This window comes from Berghia stephanieae, chromosome 3, assembly GCF_034508935.2.
Source record: "Berghia stephanieae isolate SIO BIC M18660-M18661 chromosome 3, UCSD_Bste_1.3, whole genome shotgun sequence".
Taxonomy (NCBI): Eukaryota; Metazoa; Mollusca; class Gastropoda; order Nudibranchia; family Aeolidiidae; genus Berghia; species Berghia stephanieae.
Window position 1 is genome coordinate 95,078,400 of NC_088362.1, and position 20,282 is coordinate 95,098,681.

General features: G+C 35.1%; 1 protein-coding gene across 1 annotated transcript in view; it reads right to left on the reverse strand.

The window, feature by feature from the left end:
* Window positions 1-20,282, reverse strand: part of LOC144968895 (uncharacterized) — a 70,829-nt gene that overhangs the window by 19,170 nt on the left and 31,377 nt on the right. Inside the window, exons 5-14 of the mRNA XM_078907721.1 lie at window positions 19,124-19,369; window positions 17,651-17,831; window positions 17,189-17,311; window positions 15,954-16,139; window positions 15,515-15,645; window positions 12,228-12,458; window positions 10,030-10,200; window positions 7,566-7,963; window positions 6,270-6,623; window positions 4,716-5,544 (exon numbers count right to left, since the gene is read on the reverse strand). Of these exons, the coding sequence (XP_078763847.1) occupies window positions 4,716-5,544; window positions 6,270-6,623; window positions 7,566-7,963; window positions 10,030-10,200; window positions 12,228-12,458; window positions 15,515-15,645; window positions 15,954-16,139; window positions 17,189-17,311; window positions 17,651-17,831; window positions 19,124-19,369 (2,850 nt within the window). The remainder of the gene's footprint in view (window positions 1-4,715; window positions 5,545-6,269; window positions 6,624-7,565; window positions 7,964-10,029; window positions 10,201-12,227; window positions 12,459-15,514; window positions 15,646-15,953; window positions 16,140-17,188; window positions 17,312-17,650; window positions 17,832-19,123; window positions 19,370-20,282) is intronic.

A 20,282-nucleotide genomic window follows, 5' to 3' on the forward strand; every position in this document is an offset into this window, starting at 1 on the left:
CATTGCACAGTGACTTGGAAGGTACCGGGTTCGAGTTCCGCTTAATGTACTTTCGCTTTTTTCCCTTGGGCAATATTTTAAAACCTCAAGTTTTTCAGCATGGGTGATTTCTATTGACATTTGTGGTTAGTTTAGTGGATTATCTCTTTTCCTTCATGGAATGTTTAGGCGATGGAATCTCACATTGCAGCCCGGAAGGGCGTAATTTTTTATTTAAAAAAATCAATTTACCGCTTCAATATGATGTTATGTCGGAATAAACCAAATTCTAAAACGTTAATTTAAATTTATATGACTCGAACGACAATAAATGAGTCTCTTGCCGTTTATGAAAGTGCATTCATCAATTTCAGCACAAGTACCCCAGGTATGGACAAAAATGTAGATTATTTTCGAGTCGTGATAAATTTCATCAACTGTATAGGGTGATTCAATCAAATGCAAATATTTTATCAGTTCCGTCTTGGAGACTTCTTAAAGTATGTAGGTACCTACGGCAACACGATTCTAAGTAAGTGTTTACATTTTACTAAATAACCCTGTTTTATACACGATTTCTAAGCTGGCCATTTTCAAATACAAGGTGTAGTATCATATGAGAGTCATATATACTTTGCCCCATGTTGATTTTTGTACTTACGTGTGCTTTAATAACAATTGATTATTAACAAAATATAGATTGACGTCATAATAGCCAAAGGTTTGATGTTCATTATTTATTTTGTGTCACTAGTGAGCAGTTGTTATTGGTAAGTAATGCCCGCTCAAGTTAAATATAAAAGAAATTAAAAAAAAAAACATGTAGCAATGACACGAGGCCATGATGAATAGCAACATTGGAACCATCACGATGGTACTACCGAGACAGACATGAAAACGATTTATCGACATTGCCGAATACAATGAAATCAAAATCTCCAACTTTTGATACAACATAAAAAGAACGGCAATGATTTAGTTCTGGTCGTCAAAACACAAGGCATTTTGCCAGACCAGCCTACAGTCACTCACGGATTAAACTGTTTCTACAGACTATGTCAAAAATAGTTTATATTTTTGTTGATATGGTTACAGTTAAAGTGGAATAATATTATTTTCTATGCAAATGTGGGTAGTTTGTTAAATAAACTAGATGAACTGGTAAAAGTCTTGATAGAAGAAAAAAGGCAATATTAAAACCCGACCAGAATTTTATTAAAAACACATTGATAAGATTGATATGAAGTCTAGAAAAACCAATTGCTGGCCACAAATTATTTACAAATGAACAATTGATAATTTGCAAAGCTACTAAAATCATTGGCATTCTATTAAAACGTTTTGAATAAAGAACTGCGCCTCCTCGTATTGTACAAAACTTTAGTAAAACAAATATAGGAAATGTATTTGGTGTCCTGTGTCCATAAGTCAAACCATTGTTTTGAAATCGTTAAAAAATACTCTTATAACTAAGTAGCTTTCAGATTATAACAACATGTCTAATAAAGAAATATCTAAAATATTAAAACGATCGTCAATTGAGTAGAGAAGAAAAAGATGAGACCAAATACATTGGTGACACATCACATCAGACTGGTACGTTGTCGGAATGAACATGATATTTTAAAAAGTTCAATTAAAATTAAAATTAATCAGAATTAGCCTAGCATAAATAAAGTTTGTAGAACACAAGAGACTAAACACAATTTCTAAATAACGTCAATAATTTGCTCCAAAGCTTAAAATTTAATTAAAATCACTAGATTCAGTCCGACATAATACCGTTTTGAGTCGATTGGTCACTTATATACAAAATTGACAAATGTCTGTACAATATTGATTGTTGGCAGTTATTTCATTTTCCTCCAGTTTCGTTCGCACAAGATGACACTTTGATATATTTGTCACTGGATGTACTCAAATGTTCGACAGAACTAATTAATCGAATGCCCACTCCTGACAAGGAATGCACCAAGTTACAAGAAAGCTCTGAAATTATATAGGATTTCAAAAGTGCTGTTGGTGAAGAACTCAATGACTTGACGTACATCTACGATGAATGAGATCTCACCCCCCCCCCCCCCCCCCCCCCCCCCCCCCCCCCCAATCAACTTGTGAATAATATGTCTGATTTGAGACGTTCATTTATTATCTTAGTACCAATTTGAACTTCTGGTTATTATGCGGTAAACAAAATAGGGGCCCGAACTTTTATGTATTGTAAATCTTAGCTTTAAAATTCAAACAAGACAAATAATTGTAGAAAATAATGTTTATCATAATTTCACCGGTATTGAGGGAATGTATTTGTTACCTAATTCAGTTACTTGATTGGTGACAAAATAAACATTACAAGGACGGAAACACATCGGAATGCCATTTGAGCGATCCCATGAGTTGGTGTGATTTGTGAGATTCATACACTCGTAGAAACGACAAAGCCCTGAGAAATGTTGTTTACGTCTAAGTTGTCCTTATAATAGTATTCATGTCTAAGTTGTCCTTATAATAGTATTCACGTCTAAGTTGTCCTTATAATAAAATTGTATTCACTGTGTTGGAAATTTTGTTTACGTCTAACTTGTCCTTATAATAAAATAGTATTCACGGTGTTGGAAATGTTGTTTACGTTTAAGTTGTCCTTATAATAAAATAGTATTCACGGCGTTGGAAACAACGAAGTAACAGAATCTGTGACAAGTGCAATCCCTTGACATCAACAACAATCTTACTTTCATGATTATTTTGACAAGACACATAGATAGACTTATGCCTTGTAAAAATAATCATGAACGTAAGATTTTTGTCAATATAACAAAATGATTATCACAGAATTGAACAAAATTACACAAATTTCAATTATTACGTTTGGTTGCTAAAATGCTTCCTCTTGTAATTCATGACTTGGAGGTGTTTTTCCATTATCAAAACGGTTTTCTGATTGATTTTAGAGTGTATCTATTAAACCATACTTTTATTATTCTTTTCTTAAGAAATAAAAACGCTTGAGCGCTTTCATGAACAAAACATTCCAATGCGCTTCACAGAAAATGAATTAAGTTACAAACACATGTTGTCAAAGTTAGAACAAAGAACATTATTGCTAAAATAATTATATACAACCACTACGGTCGGCATGGTGTAAAATGAATTGTGAAAAAGTAAGTTTTTCAAGTAGATTTTAAGTTTGAGATATTCTCGAGCTCTTTAATAGTCTGCTGAAGGGTATTTCAAAATTTATGACCATGATATTGAGAAGAGCGATCACTGACAGATTTTAACATTTTTGGTATAGATAATAGAGTGGTGTCGCGTGATGACCGAAGGCTTCTGATTCGAGGCTTACGGTTTATTAGCTGAGAAAAATAAAGAAGGGCTAAATTGTTAAGGCAGTTAAAGACGAATGAAGCCATTTTGTAATATATTCTACAGATAGTAAGCGCTCGGCTACGGAGCTCACGACAATGCCATCCGGAAGTATAACGGACCAACACACAAAACTATGTGTAACCACGAACTTTTATAGTCTGGTTCATACAGTTTAGTGAGAAGTACTCATAAACGTGGATGGCAAAAAACAATAACAAAGACCAGAGTAACGTCATCTTCGTTCTATCTATAGCGGACAGGAAGCCAGTGCAGATGTTTCCAAAGCGGGTTGATATGGTCGAATTGTCCTTTTTGATATAATATGCGGGCAGCTAACTTTTGTATACGTGACGATTTACCATTAATTTTAATGGGAGTCCTGACAGCAGACAATTGCAATAATCAACTTTAAATAACACAAAAAAAGCAACCAAAACAAAAACAAAAACAAAAACCAAAAAAACACACACACATTAATTTTTTGCATCATTTTCAGTTAAAATTTTTCTGACACAGAATATTCTTTTGATTATAAATCTCAAAGATTCACAGACATTATTTACATGGATAGATTCTCATCGAAGATGGTCCCCGGATTTCTAACCTGCTTAGACAATTTATGTACTTCTCTTTCATTTATAAAAAAATACTTCTGATTTCTAATTCTGTTGTTATTGTTTTAAAAAAAAATAAAATGCTTTCAATTTTAGATGCATTCTCTTGTTTGATCTTCAGCTACAGACTGCGTTCGTCTAGCGTGAAGCATCATAAAATCACAATATGTGTACAAATCACTTGTTAAGATCAGAAAGTTCTGAAAGTGATTTTTTTCTCTCCTGATCTTGACAAAACTTTTAATATAGGACTGGCATAGTCCAAAGGTTTGTGTCCATTCTTTATTTTGTAGGCAAACTAAAACGGTCAAAGGATGAATAATTTTGAAAAAATATATTTTTAATTATGCTGTTCAACAATTAAAATAAAGAAATCTTGAACACGAGTTGATTTTTAGGTCGCCAGGAAATTTGTTTGACTTGAAAGTTGAAAGTTGAAGCAGAGTCGTATATTTCAAGGTTGAACTCGTCCTGTTAAATTTGTATTGTAATATCTTTTCAAATATTGTCCGATTGGCAGAAAAGTAAACGGGAATGAAGTGGGTTACATAGGGACCAAAACACCCCGTACAAATAGAAAGCGCCGGTTCTTTTTAATATTACAATGCAGCTTTAAAAAGAACTCAAGTAATTGGATGAGTTATGAAATAATATAAGACGTCTGTAAAGTGTTATCATTCAACCCTAATAAACAATAAGTGAACTCGTGAAATAGTTCACATTTGCATTTGAGGACTAAGAACAAAATCTTACCTTCAACGGTTCTAATAAAAACGTCCCTGCTGTGGCAGAGAAAAACAATGAGGCCATCCACTGTAACGAGACATCCCCTCCCCACTCCAGGCTGTAGAAAAATGTAAAAAATGCGGCACTCGTTATGGAAAGAAAAACCACCAAATATCCAATAAAGATTGTCCACCAGGGTAAGCTGAATCGCCTCTTCAGAAGCTGTTGTTGGGTCACATCGTGTTTTTGTTTTTGGATATAGTTATTGGCACAAGTAATATCGTAAGTCGACACACTATCCTGGTATGATACACTCGAGTATTCATCTGCAGGGAGTTCACAACTTTTTGCATTCCTATGAAAAGATGTCAAGAAATTTTGTGATTTGTATTCTGGTTCAAGCTTCCGGTGAGAAACAATGGGCGTATACAAGTGTTGAAGCGACGACGAAGATGTGGTCAATAATGTGGGGGATGGTCTGTCTTTCTCCATTGATGATTGAGGAGTAGAAGGGACAGAAAAGTCGAAAGGAGTTGAAAGACTCCGTTCCGAGAGGTCAAAATTTAAATAATCACCAGGAAGTTGATTGTCAATGTCTGAGTGGTCTGTCATTTGAGAGATGCAGGCGGTTGTGTCGAAGTCTGTGACGTTTATCGCAGGTTCTGTTCGAGGAGTGAGTGGTGACATGATTGAGATATCAGCGTAGGTATCCGGATCTCTAACTTTAATCTGGTCGGACGACGGGTGAACACTGGAACTCTTGGTGGTTCTCTCTCGTCGTTTACGGAATATCCAAGTCATGAAGAAAACTGGCACAAGTATGATGAGAGAGGAGACGACACCCACGTAAAATGTCCTGGGATTGAGGAAGGGAAGAAATAAAGGAAGAAATAGTTGATTTAGATTTATCTTCCAAAACATTCATATAATGCATGAGAATGAGAACATAGTTACACACGCGCACACACACACACACACACACACATACACACAAATACACATGTTATGGAATTCAAAAGCTCATGGGTATTTTTTACAGATTGATATACGAGTAACTTGCCAACCGTTCTTAAGTTAAGGGTAAATCTATTACCCGTTCACTCAAAAAAGATTCATCTCGATCTATGTTTATTTCCACAATACACTAGTATAATAAGTATAATAGATGACTACTGCCTGTCCGTAATAGCCTTCATTTCTCGTAAATATTGCCGAGTTATTAATGAATAAAAACGCGTATAAGGTTCGAAAAAGAACAAAATACTAAACACGGAACTTCTCGGGCTCAAATCCCTTCTTCGTCTAAAATCAAAACAATGGAAACATTAATACATCATTTATATTCCAAAGAGACGAGAGAAAAGGAGTTAGAACGCGTTGTTGGCTCGTACGAATCTAGGAGATACTTAAATTTAAGTGATACATTGATGTTTTTATTGTTTTCGATTTTGGATGAAGAAGAGTTTTGAGCGCGAAACGTTTCGTGTTTGGTGCTTTGTTCTTTTTTTGAAGCTGTCTTAATTGGTTTGTTCATTAGTTTTTAGTGTCTACCGCCTCTAGAAGCTTAGTAAGACATTGTACCTATAGGTCAACCGCACAGTTCCTATCTGTATTCCCTGGGTTGACAAATCTTGACTATTTTGATCGTCCTCTTCTTCATCTTCCTCCCCTGTACTGTACCACATCGCGTTGGTGATCATAGCCAGGTACACCGCGGCGATGGCACACAAAAATCTCTGGACGCGAGTGAATATACTGTAGGCCGGACGTTTGGCAACTGACAACCATAGATGTTCATCGTAGAGTTTCCTCTTGGAGACAACGCCAAACAGATCCCCGGAGTCTTCTTTCTCAGTGTTCATAATCGGGAGATTTTGAACCGTCTTGCCACTTCCTTTCGTCCTTGATAGCCAATCTCCAGAGAGAAAGACATACCTAGAACCAGAAAAATTAATTTGAAAAAAGCATGGGGTTTGAATGGTATGGTGAAAGTAAATACTTAACTTACGTAAAATCTTCTAAGGCCGCCCTCATTTTTCATCAAGTTTCATAGCACCCAATTTTTGTTTACCTTGTTCAAATTATAATAGGGAATGAGATTAGCGGAAGAGTAGCGTCCCTTGATTGGACGTCACCCATAGTCTGTGACGTCACCGGCGGAAAAGTTATTAGAGATGGAACGTCATGTTGGTTGTGCGCATGCGTCTCTCGTCCTCGCTTCAGGTGAAAGCGGCTTGAGACACTTCAAAACCAAATTGACGTTCTCTCTGTAAGGGACGCTACTCTTCCGCTAATCTCATTCCCTATTGTAGTCAATGAGTTTTAGGACTGAGTGGACTGAATCAAAATCGAACACGCAGTGGTTGTCATACATTTGACACAAACCTTTACCTGTTTGATAAAAAAAAATATAAAGACCTCAGAAAATTCAACTTTGTGAATTTTTCACAAGCATCATTTGTCTCGTGTTGGTTTTATAGGTGGTTTCAAGCAAACTGTTTCGGTTTTTTAGACTTAGTCCTGAGACTTACTAACTGATGCGATATTGTATTGTGGACGTAGATCTTGTGAAAACTTTCCTAACTTTTTCATTCCGTTAATATTTGCTCCCCCCCCCCCCAAAAAAAAAAAAAACAAAAAAAAAAAAAACAAAACAATCAAACACAGTTCGTCTCTTGAGTAGATCACATCAAATCAACAACACCAGTTTGTTCACATTACAGCTATGTCTTTGAATGTTCGTTTTTTGGATGAGAAATTAAAAAAGGTAGATAAGAAATAACGAGACAAAAATACATTTTGATAAGAACAAATGAGAACGTAAAGAATAATGAACGACATAAAACAACACATACGATCCAAATGACATAGACTCACCGTTCTTTATTACTCATATCCATGACAACTATGTGGTCCAGTTTCCAATCCTCATTACTCTCTTTCTTCGTTTCGTTAGTTTTCTTTTGAAAACATGAGAAGATACCTTCACCACAACAGTTTGTACGACTCGTATCATTGCGTGACCTCGAATTAGATTCGGTACAGGTATTTTCAGTTTCTTCTTTCGAGCATGTATCCCTTGCCATATTATTACAGTTATCTAAATGATTTGAAATGTCGGGAGTTCTGGTAAAATAGTGATCGCTATTAAGAAATTCCATGTCATCAACTTTTGTCAACGATTTCTCCGTAATCCAAATCTTTATCTCCAGCAGATCTCCCAGATATCCACTTGTCGTTAAGATGAAATTATCCGTGCTGCCCCTTCCAAAATTCTGTATAAGATGAAAAATATTACAAACATTACACAATAGTAGAAGTAGACGTTGAGAGATATTCTAAAATTACTTATGCTGACTTTGATGAAAACTCCCTTACACGCTATTATAAAAAAAACAAACTTGAGCTTTTATATAGCGTAATATCCACTAAGCGTGCTCAAAGCGCTTTACAAGGGGTCCCTGGCCAACAGCAACACATAACATGTAGGACGAGACATGACGCCTGTTAGGCGATATTACAAATTTTTGGGACAGAGACAACGCTGTTAATGGCCAGGTACTCATTTTACACCTGAGTACGGTGAGAGAATGTGAGTAAAGAGCCTTCTCCAAGGACTCAACTATGCGCCGAGCGAGGCTCGAACCCAGGACCTTCTGATCCGAAAGCGAGTGTCATACCACTAGACCACATAGCCGCACATATTAGACCGAGTTATTTGGGAAGCTGTTTTAATATGTAACATTTGGCGGAAAGTTCTTTACGATAGATCAGTGTCCTATCAAAAGAGCATCAATCAATTTTCTTGGTCAGTTTTACTCAACATACAGAAGACACTCCAGCTTCATCAACATGAGTGCTTTGGGAGAAACTATTTTTGAGGTTCAAACATTGAATTCAATGAGGCAAATCTATGCTCCCCCCTTGAAGAAGAGCATAGAGCGTTATTTAGGCTGGTAGGGAGGACTATGTGGGCCAGCCCAAATTTTTTCAAACTCATATCCAAGCCAAGTTTTGTTCAGCACAAAATGTCAGTGGTTCATGTTAAACTTCTCAATCTTTAAATTTAAATGAACTCCTACATAAAAAGATATAGAATAGTATATGACATCCAAGTAACTTATCAAATTATACATTTCTCGATACTAGTTTTTACCATTTAGCCTCGTCCCATTGTTTCATGATAGTAGTGGGTATATATTATTATTTATCTTAAAAGAATCAATTTTCGGACACCCCCCCCCCACCCCAAGAAAAAAAATATCGACAAGAATCGATTAACCCTCTCCTTACCAGCTATTTTCAGTATTTTCCCAAAAACTTCACACCAAAGCAACAAAAATAGATTTTTTATCACTCAATCATAATAGCAGTAAGTTCTTGCGATACATAGTTTCTTTATCAAAGCGTGCTCTACAACACATTGTTCATTTTTAAACAAATTTTATGATGTACAAAAGAAATATGAATGAGAAATATGTAGGTTGTATCGTAACAAATGTGACGATTTTCCTATAGATGATAAGGAGAGAGTTAAGCAGCTAAAATGTCAAGTAGTTACAACTATCTTACACAGGTGGAGAGAAGAAACTTTAGCTATGGTTGCCTGTCTGAGTGATGTTTTTTTCCGTCGATTCTTCACTGTTCGACCACGAGAATGACAAATTCAATTTTGACCAATACAATACCCCCTTCCCCCCACCCCCCCCCCCCCCCCCCCAAAAAAAAAAAAAACAAAACAAAACAAAAAAAACAAAAAAAAAAAACAACAGAAAACACACAAAAAAAAACAAAAAAAAAAACACACAAACAAACAAATAGACAAGCCAACAAAATCAACAACAAATAAACAAACAAAACGTTGGAATTTTTTCATATCGCCAGTCTTTTCAACCTCTAGACCGTCTACATAAAGCCAAAAAATGAGAGAAATCATCTTGCAATCGTCATATAAAATTCTTATTCAATGGATTCAAAACTTTATTTAATGATTATGTTTTTGTTAAGAAATGATTAAGTTTTTCAATATTAAGGATTTCTGACAGATCTCGATGATCTTATTTCCTTGAACAAACATCTGATAGACTGTGCTTCAATATTGGGCCAATATTACATTCCCATATCGGTCAATAATAGTAGTGCGCTTCCATGATAGGAAAGCAAAGAAGCAATTATCTAATTACATTGTAAAATCTTTGCACCACTGACATTTGTATGGCAGAGAATTTATGAATTTCACTTTTGCTGCTAAAGTCGTTCGTTTTGTAGAATACCTCCGTGTAATAATTAAACTTAAGATGGTTCTAGGAGAGTCTTGATATAAATCTTATTATTGTCATACCTGCCTCTTTCCATCAATAAGTAATCGAGCCGGAGATCGACCGTACCGTCCTGTGAGAATGAGACAAGGCCACATATCTAAAGTCTTGGACGAATCAGTTGAGGTAGTCAGAGAAACAGCGTAATGGAATTCGTCACTGCTTTCATTGCCAACAAGCGGTAAATATCTCATCTATGTAAATGAATAAATAAAAGAACATCAATAGTTTGAAGATATTGTCAGATTGCATAGTAATTTATAAATATTAAATTAATCGAGCGATATCCATAGTCGATGCCACTAGCATTGTGCCCTACAACGCCTTTTGATACATTCAGGGCCATCATAATTTCTGTTTATAAATTTTAAAGTTTTCAGCCCAAGCTTTTGGTGATATATATATATATATATATATATATATATATATATATATATATATATATATATATATATATTCATATTATAGTCTTTTACTAAAGAAGTTAGACAGTTCGTTTTTGCCAATAGTTCGACACCGGTTGGAACAAATACAATAACATAATATACATATTTGGAAACAAGACAGGTGACACGACCGACCATGGATTAATCTCCCTTAAATCTGAATCGTTTAGGAAAACAGATATTTGTTGAGCACTATGTGATGATGAGTTATCATGCTGGAATATCACTACTTAATTGTGCGGCTATGTGGTCTTGTGGTTTGACACTCGCTTTTGGATCGGAAGGTCCTGGGTTCGGGCCTCGCTCGACGCATAGTTGAGTCCTTGGAAAAGACTCTTTACTCACATTCTCTCACCGTACTCAGGTTCAAAATGAGTACCTGGCCGTTAACAGCGTTGTCTTTGTCCCAAAAATTGTAATATCGCCTAACAGGCGTCATGCCTCGTCCTACATGTTAAATGTTGCTGTTGACCAGGGACCCCTTGTAAAACACTTTGAGCACATTTAGTGGATATTGCACTATATAAAGCTCAGTTATTATTTTTAATTATTCTGATTCCGAACATAAGGGACGACGATTGGTTCAAGAATATCTCTGATATAATATAGTTCTGAGTTTAGCATTTGGTTGGAACGTATTAGCTCAGTTTTTTACACCAATTATCACTCCCCAGACCATTGCAGATCCATATCCTCGATGTGTTACTTATTGGTGCTTTCGTCATTGAAAAGTTCACATCGACGACATAATCCAAATCCGCTTTTCTCTAGAATTGACTTAAATAATTGATTCGTCTGTAAATAAAAACCCTCCATCCCACATAGTCTAATCCCAGTCCTTGTGTTCACGTGCAGTCGAACAACTTTGTGCAAAGGGAAAAGCTTTTGTCGAATTACGGGTCGTGACATTTGAAACAACGCTCACAGAGCGTGAACATTTGGTGTGGCAAATGCTGCTTAGCAACGCTTATGTGAAATTAATATCTGAAATTTATTTTTAATGTGCGCAGTTACAAAATGTAACTTTGGTACCGATAAGTTTGGCAGTAAAGGTATGCGATGCATCAATAGAAAGAATATTATTCTATTTCTTTGAGATATAAAACATGTACCACTTTCTTTTCTCTAATGTGAGAAAATAGCAAATAGAAACTGTCTAGTTTCTTTTGACAACGTTGTCTCATCCGTGCTGGAATCTTCCGGGAGATCTTTCAAAAATCCTGGTGTCCGGGAGGAAAGTTGTTGTGTTCAGTTGGCTCCAATGTTGTTTCTCGGTGTAGGTTTGTTGTGTGTGCATGTTTGGATGTGTGTGGATGTGAGCTGGTTGTGATATGGTGTTGGAGGGGGGAGGGGGCGTCTTGTGTAGTGTGTATTAGACAGTAAACATTTTCTCCTGTGTAAGCACGTGCTGAAGTTTTCTCTCTTTCTGTTTAGTTAGTCGTGTTGGGTTTTTTCGCCCGTATTTCATGTCAGTCTCCGACACAACAGGATTACAAGAAAAAGCATAATTCCGATCTTCAACATTAAAGACTTAATATTTACCGTCTTCATTTCTTTGTAAATTATGCTTTTCCAATGAAAATCTTAACCTGCAAATTTAAAAGATCTGAAAAGGTGCAAATGTGAGAGTTTGTATACCAATGCAATAAAAATAATCATCCTTTAAAAAAATCAGACGTCATTTCAACAAGAAGCTCCAAAAGGCAATAAAACATATATAAATAAGCAAGAAGAAAAAATACAGGTAACGCTGGATAAACCATATTCAAACTCACTCCTTTAGCATCTGTACGGTCCAAGCGTCGGAGAAAAAGGACCATGATGATGGTAAATGCTAACAAGAAACAATGCAATGCAAGCACGTATGGACTGTCTTCCAATCTTTGACTAAAGTCGTCAAAAATGGCATCAAAGTCGATAGTGTTAGGGGCCACCATGGCTTGGTCAATGGAAAAAGAACCAAAGAAATTGGAGCTAAACTTGACTGTGTCGTCTATACCAGTGATCTGATTGATGACAGAAAAGCATAGTCAAGTTAAACCATTAATTTGTATGAAAACTAAGCAAGCGGAAGCGGTAGATTGTAATATTCTTAACAACAAGATATGAAGTGAGTAGAAAAGTGCCAGAAGACAATAGAGAATAAAAATTTTTTTTTTTGGCGGCGGTGGTGGGGTTTGAACCTGCGACCTTATTGGTACGACAACTCCGCCTGGCAGGTGAGAGCGTGGCTCTACCGTGTGAGCTATCCACGAACACAAAATATTCGTTTCAAACCCAAAGTCATTTCTAGATCCCTCTCTCACCCACTTCTTGAGATCACCGATTCGTTCACCACCATCGCGAAGTAATTTTGACCAGCAGTTAAGCCTAATAGCCAATATTCTCATCACAAACAATATAACATAGAAACGATTGAGACATTGAGTATGCTCCGGTGTATGGGGTGAATTTTTAATTCAGAAAAGTGAGTGGAGCAGGCACTTATGTTGGTAACAACAAGATATGAAGTGAGTAGAAAAGTGCCAGAAGACAATAGAGAATAAAAATTTTTATTCTCTATTGTCTTCTGGCACTTTTCTACTCACTTCATATCTTGTTGTTACCAACATAAGTGCCTGCTCCACTCACTTTTCTGAATTAAATATTCTTAACCCAAATTGAATAAATGTGTTTGTTGAGGATGTGATTTTTTAATAAAAATTGCTAATACTTTTTTTTCCATTCAGAGAAATCGCTATTTTTGTCATTTATTTTGTAAACGAATTTTCATTTTTTGGACGAATAAAGTATATTATTATTATTATTATTATTATTATTATTATTATTATTATTATTATTATTATTATTATTATTATTATTATTATTATTATTATTATTATTATTATTATTATTACTATTATTATTATTACTATTATTATTATTATTATCATTATTATTATTATTATTATTATTATTATTATTATTATTATTATTATTATTATTATTATTATTATTATTATTGTTATTATTATTATTATTATTATTATTATTATTATTATTATTATTATTATTATTATTATTATTATTATTATTATTATTATCATATTTCTACATAGATGTGACTTAGCAAATATTGAAAGTCACCTCCTCAAATCTAAATAGGAAAAAAAAAACGTAGAAAGGAAATTTTCAGGTTTAAACTGTTATTCAGAATAGGTTCTGGTCTTGCAATTGCGAGACTTTACACATCTACTTTATAACTATTTATTCGGTGTCCCAATTTCGAGGAACGTGTTTTTTTCAAGCCCTAGAATTCAGTTGTCAGTGAAAACTGATCCTTTCGAGCATTAGGCAGATAGAAAGAATCATCCCGTATTCTGTGGCCTAAAAAGTAAATTGCTTGCTACTCTTTGAGAAGACGCCACGTCTAAGTAACCCATCCCCCAAACATCTCTGAATGGAAAGTAGGGTCAGAAAAACTCAACCGCACCAGGGATCTATACGATTCCTTTGCTTAGGAGCTCGAGGCAGCTACTCAACCACTGAGCTATGAGGACTTCCAGAAAGTGGAGAAACTCCAATATTGCTGAAAACAAGAAATCAGAATCGTATCGGTAATCCTTTGAAATGTATTAAAATATAAGGAGCATCACTTGTTCAGTATGTCGCATGCACGATTATCTACTGCACAATGTCAGTCGCATGCACGATTATCTACTGCACAATGTCAGTCGCATGCACGATTATCTACTGCACAATGTCAGCGCATGCACGATTATCAACTGCACAATGTCAGTCGCATGCACGATTATCTACTGCACAATGTCAGTCGCATGCACGATTATCTACTGCACAATGTCAGTCGCATGCACGATTATCTACTGCACAATGTCAGTCGCATGCACGATTATCTACTGCACAATGTCAAAGTGACAAATGTGACAAATTAGAGAGCAGAAGCTGATGTAAAATAAAGATTTGAAAAAGTGCGTATGAAACAGCGCCAGACAAAGCAGAAAGAAAGATACCAAAAAAAAAAACAAAAACAAAAAACCCAAAAAACAGCACCCCAAAACATAGCATGCCTTGACTGGATTACCTGAGGTCTGAGGTTCGATCTCCAGTCGCGATAGGCTGTTTTTTGGGATGTTTTTTTTCTTGTCCTTTTCTTTCTGTTTGTCAGGTACTGTTTCATAAGACTTAAAAAAAACTTTGTCCTGCAGAATGTCTTTTCGCGCAAAAACTGATCGACCGTTTCTGGAACGTTACTTCAATTACTAATTACTAATCTACTCGTAGGCAACTATGAGTTGTTAAATCTAAAGCCTGCACAGACAAGTTGCAAAGTGAAGTTCACTGATTTTCTGCATTATTTAAATTATTACCTGTTTGAAGAAAGCATTTTAATATACTTTTCAAAGCAAGACATGTTATTCTCTCCCAAGCCCATACATTTCTATGACTGTGATATTTTTCAAACTTCCAATGTTGGTGCCCTCAAAGATCAAATAAATATGATATTCAACGTTTAGAGGCGACCACCAAAATGGGTAAAATGTATATTGTTTTTTTCTTGGCCAAAAATATAGGATTTAATCCAAAACTTCTTTGTCATGCATTTCGTACTTATTTTTTATCTTGGCAAATTTATGTTCCGGTCAGTATATCTGATCAAATTTATTTCATTTTTCTAAAATATATTATGTATGCGGGACTGTAATTTCAAGACTAAAAATAACTCAAGCAATAGAGGCAATGAACCTGCTATGAAAAGGAATGTTTAACGGGACCGAGACCTTATTTATCTTATACAAAAGGACTCAAATTTACGAAATAGAAGAAATGAAAATCAATTTCTCATGATTTATTATTTTCAAAGCTGTTTCTAATCATTTATTTTGGTCTTAGTTCTATCTGGTACTCCATCATATATTTTTAAAATGCTTATCTTTATTAATACTGACTCCCAATAATCAACATTCATGAAGTATATTGATGAAATCTTTTTGAGCAACTTTATATCGTTACTACAGACCTCTATTTATAATATTAATATTAAATGACATTACAGTCTTTGTACCTGTAACTGATGACTGTACACCCAGCATACACACTCCGTGCTCCATGCAATTGGTGTGATGAACTCCACGATAACTCCTCCACGAAAACCTGATTGGAGGAGTCTACGCCTTGAAAAGGGCTTCTCTGTCTCTGGAACAGACGAGATGTAGAAACTGTCAGCTTTGAAAACCAAGCATTGGATGTATATATTATAGTATGCTCTGTGTTCTACTCATTGCTACAAGGCAGTCCCAAGTCGTCAAGATCGAATCACCTTTTGAATATTAAAAAAACAAATCATTGTTTTAATTCTATAACTGATCTCGAGGCGTGCTTCTAAATAAATAATTCGAACTAAGATGCTCCATTTTTTTAATTTTTTCTTTGTCCAAAACGGGCTGTAGAAAATATTATCATGAATAGTTTTGCAATCATCTATTGCTATACTGAAGACTAACCTTCTCGTCTGGTCTTGAACAATAGCTTGGACCCCCTGGACCCAAGCTTATATATTCTCATCTTCAGTGTGGTGTTGTCCTTAATAAAAGATTCCATTTCGTCAGGCCATGATTGAGTAATGAGTTGATTATGGACCTCGACCTTGAAGTCGTACTGGTCATCCCTTGGGGATCCATCAAATCGCCCTGATGGAAAGACAGTTATCAAATCATTTTTGACACTTTTAAGTATATTTTGGGGGTCCCGATAGCTCAAAGGTAGAGTATTCGCCTTACAAGCAAAGAGACAGGTATTGATCCCAGATGCAGTTGAGATTGTTTCTGACACCCCCCCCCCCCCACCCCCGGCGACACAGTTATATTTGAGTGGTTGAGTCAGTTGATCTTGGAAAAGTAAGTTCCGACAGACTAGCGTCCTTTCCGTTTGTCACCATCCATTTAACGCTAATGAGTAGTATACATTTTTTCTATCTCTATGAAATTCACTTAATAATCTATATTAATTACACTTTGTGCAAATTTTTCTAACAATCATTTTTTAGGGTTAATATTTTTGTTATACGTTTTTTTTTAAATTTCTCCCCTGAGAATCTTCATAGTTCCTCTTGATGGATTTTATTTTTTTATATAGTGTCTCTAAAATAAACAGGATCCTTCCCGCTTTTACTCTTTTACTCCTTCTTCTCTTCACATTTTAAAATTTTATGATATGGATAATTATCCGGGTCATAACTTTTGTTTTTATACCTTTTTATATCTTATATCTCTCTATCATTCTCATGCTCTCCAGTATAACCTTTTTTAGGCGATGTGGTCGCGGTTACTCTGGGGTGATTTTCTTGTTTTTTACCGGGTGTGGAATATCCTGTGGGCGTGAGTGGAGCGAGAGGCCGCGAGATATTCCACACCCTATACTACTCTAATAAGACAGGGACAATTTACGGAACTATGGGCCTTATGTCTTTGAACGACTTCATTTTAACGTAGATTCTTTAAAATATCCATCGATTATAAAATCCTTCAACAGGTCAGCAATTCTCAAAGCTGACAAATCGATGAACATTTTTTGACAGGTTGAGTGACAACTTCATTGATTGAGTTTTGAGGTACGGTGGAAAGTTTTCATACCAAAGATTTAAAGTGAAAGAAGTGTTTTGTCTTGCTAGAGGGCGACAGAATAGATCGTTAAACATGGATAGTCGGCAATGTCAAAGTAAAACATGTTTTATGCTTACCTCTTAATGTATACAGTGATGTATCGCCTAGGTCGACAGTCAAGACCAGTGCTGCTCCGTCACTGATGGGTAAATCAACTGCTAAGGTCTCGTTGTCATTCACTGCGACCAGACTTGAAGGCTCTAAATAAAGGAACGAGTTAGTACCTGCTATATAAATATGTCTAAATTCATCGTATTTCATCCTTTTTTGCCATGCACACTGCGTGATGATGATAATATTCTTGTTGTTGTTGTTGTTGTTGATGATGATGATGATGATGATGATGATGATGATGATGATGATGATGATGATGATGATGATGACAATATTAAAATAATAATAATAATATTAATATTTATAATAATGGTGATGATGATGATGATGACGACGACGACGACGATGATGATGATGATGCTGATGATGATGATGATGATGATGATGATGATGATGATGATGATGATGATGATGATGTTATTGACCTTCCGGAGCCTTGATCTCGAGTTTTAATGGGTCATCATCGTCCACACTCAAGACTTCGCCTTTAGAATTTGTCAGTCTGACAGACAAAACATTCTGTGCGGGTTTTATGTCTTGACTTGCCGAGGAAGACACATCTTGTGAAGCAGGACTTGAATAGAGATCCTGCTCTATGTTGGCGATCTGATGGATGAACAATCGAATTTGAGAACCAATTTATGTGGATCGTGTTGATTAAAGCTCAATATCGCAGTTTATGGAATTTCAGACACATTTTCAAAATAACTTTATTCGATTTTAATTACGTGGACGTTTATTCTTGGAGTTCCTATGTAAAGCATAAGGTCAAGCTCGGGAGATTTTGTCTTACTCTTGCTCCAATCAAGGCTCTTTCCCAACCAACAAAAACACGGATTTGAAACTTTTGTATATTTTGAAAACGAATGCAGGTCAAAGAGCCAGAGATTGACTGTTTAGAGTCATGTTTTTCGATTGCAGTTTTGCAGTTTGCAAAATGGGACGGCCTGCTTGTAAACACAAATAATTTTGGCAACCAAAATCTTCTAAAGATATCAAGTCAGTTTAACAGTATCAACTAACTTACATGAAGTACGAGCGAGAAAATGGTTTGAAAAAGGCAGCGATCGTATCACTAGCACCCATCACGACCTCCAAACCAGGTTATGATATAATAAATAAGATCAGATTCAATCAACATTTTCTAGAATAAAACGGTGAGAACTACCAAAGCATTGCTTGGAACTTGCAAGAAAGAGAGACACGTCTTTAATTAACTGCCAAATCACTGCTTGATGACGCCTCTGTTTATTCGTCCGTGCCTGCAGATGCAGAGACAAGATTGCAAACAAATATTCAGACTCCGTCCGTCCCAAATCTACAAACGTCCATTCGGCCTCCATGTCCAAACACCAGTGCACTGGTTACTCGGTTATATATTAATGCAGCAGAAATTATTCTACAAAATGCTAGCGTCCCTCTAAGAAGTTAAAGATCTATTGTTGTTCAATTCACGTTTACGATTAGTTTTCCTGTTTGGTGTCCCGAGATCATTCAATTTAACATTATATGCAAAATTCCAAAAGTTTCATAAACCTCATTTGGCTTTCCTATGGTTGTTATTGTTCTCAAAAAGACTGCGTGAAATCAAATTACCACTTCATATGGTAAGGTCGCCTGTTAACCGGCCTATATGAGAAATCCACTTACAAAACATGTCATTTTAAATAAATAAGCATTCATTTGTGCCGGAATTAAACAAAACGGACTGCGCTTTACACATCGGCAATAGAATTAATCCTCTTATCTTCAACTTTAATGACAAATAGATAATATATCAAATAATAATAATAATAATAATAATAATGTGTTTCGTTATGCTGCCAAATCATCATTGCTTCCAACATGATATTGTTTCGGTGTTTACATACATTATGATGTATAATTGAGTCACTTACAATAAGGGTGACAGTATCTCCTCCACCTATGTCTCCTATACTATCCGGTAGTTCTATACTGACGTCATCTCCAGCTTCAATCTTTGACCCTGCAAGGTCATCCGACTTGGCAGACGATGCAGTCATGTTGATTTGAGGGGACGACAGGACTACAGGCTTTGGCGACTGATCGTTAGTTTGTCTGCTTGATGCGATGGGCCCCAAGGAGAACAAAGTCTCTTCAATGGATGAAACCACATCTTGTTTCTGTGAACACAAATACGACAGAAGGCAGATAGTTAACGTTTTGTGGATTCTGTGAAGCCGATAGAAACCAATTAACATTGAATTCTTGATACATTGGTAAGCGTAAGGATATCGTAACTAACCAATTATTGAATAAATGTTTTAAAAGTTTGACGCAATTAATACGTGTGTTATACGAGTGGTTTTGTAAAAATTATGGCACCATAAAGAAAGATTATGGCACCATAAAGAAAGATTATGGCACCATAAAGAAAGATTATGGCACCATAAAGAAGACAATGCTTGTAACTTGAAAACAAAGTCCAAAGACAAAACGATTACAGTTATAATGTAGTGCTTTTCTGCACTTCCGTTGACGATGTATCTTAACAGGTTGTGTTTCTGTATTTGATCATCGTTAAAGTTACGTTGTGACACCTATACGTCTTTGTTAATTAAAAAAAAATATAACACAAGCGCTGATGACATGCGACCCAAATTTAAAACTACAAAATACGAGTAGAAGTAAGATATATTAAATGTCAAATAATGTTCTCGAATCACATGATTAAATATCATGATTAACCAGGTGGCTCCATAGCCCATTTATGAGGTATATATATTTTTAATCCTTTGAAGAAATTTATTACTATTATTATTATTATTATTATTATTATTATTATTATTATTATTATTATTATTATTATTATTATTATTATTATTATTATTATATTATTATTATTATTATTATTATTATCATTATTATTATTATCATTATTATTATTATTACTATATATTTTATTATTATTATTTATTATTATTATTATTATTATTATTATTATTATTATTATTATTATTATTATTATCATTATTATCATCATTATTATTATTATTATTATTATTATTATTATTATTATTAATATTATTATTATTG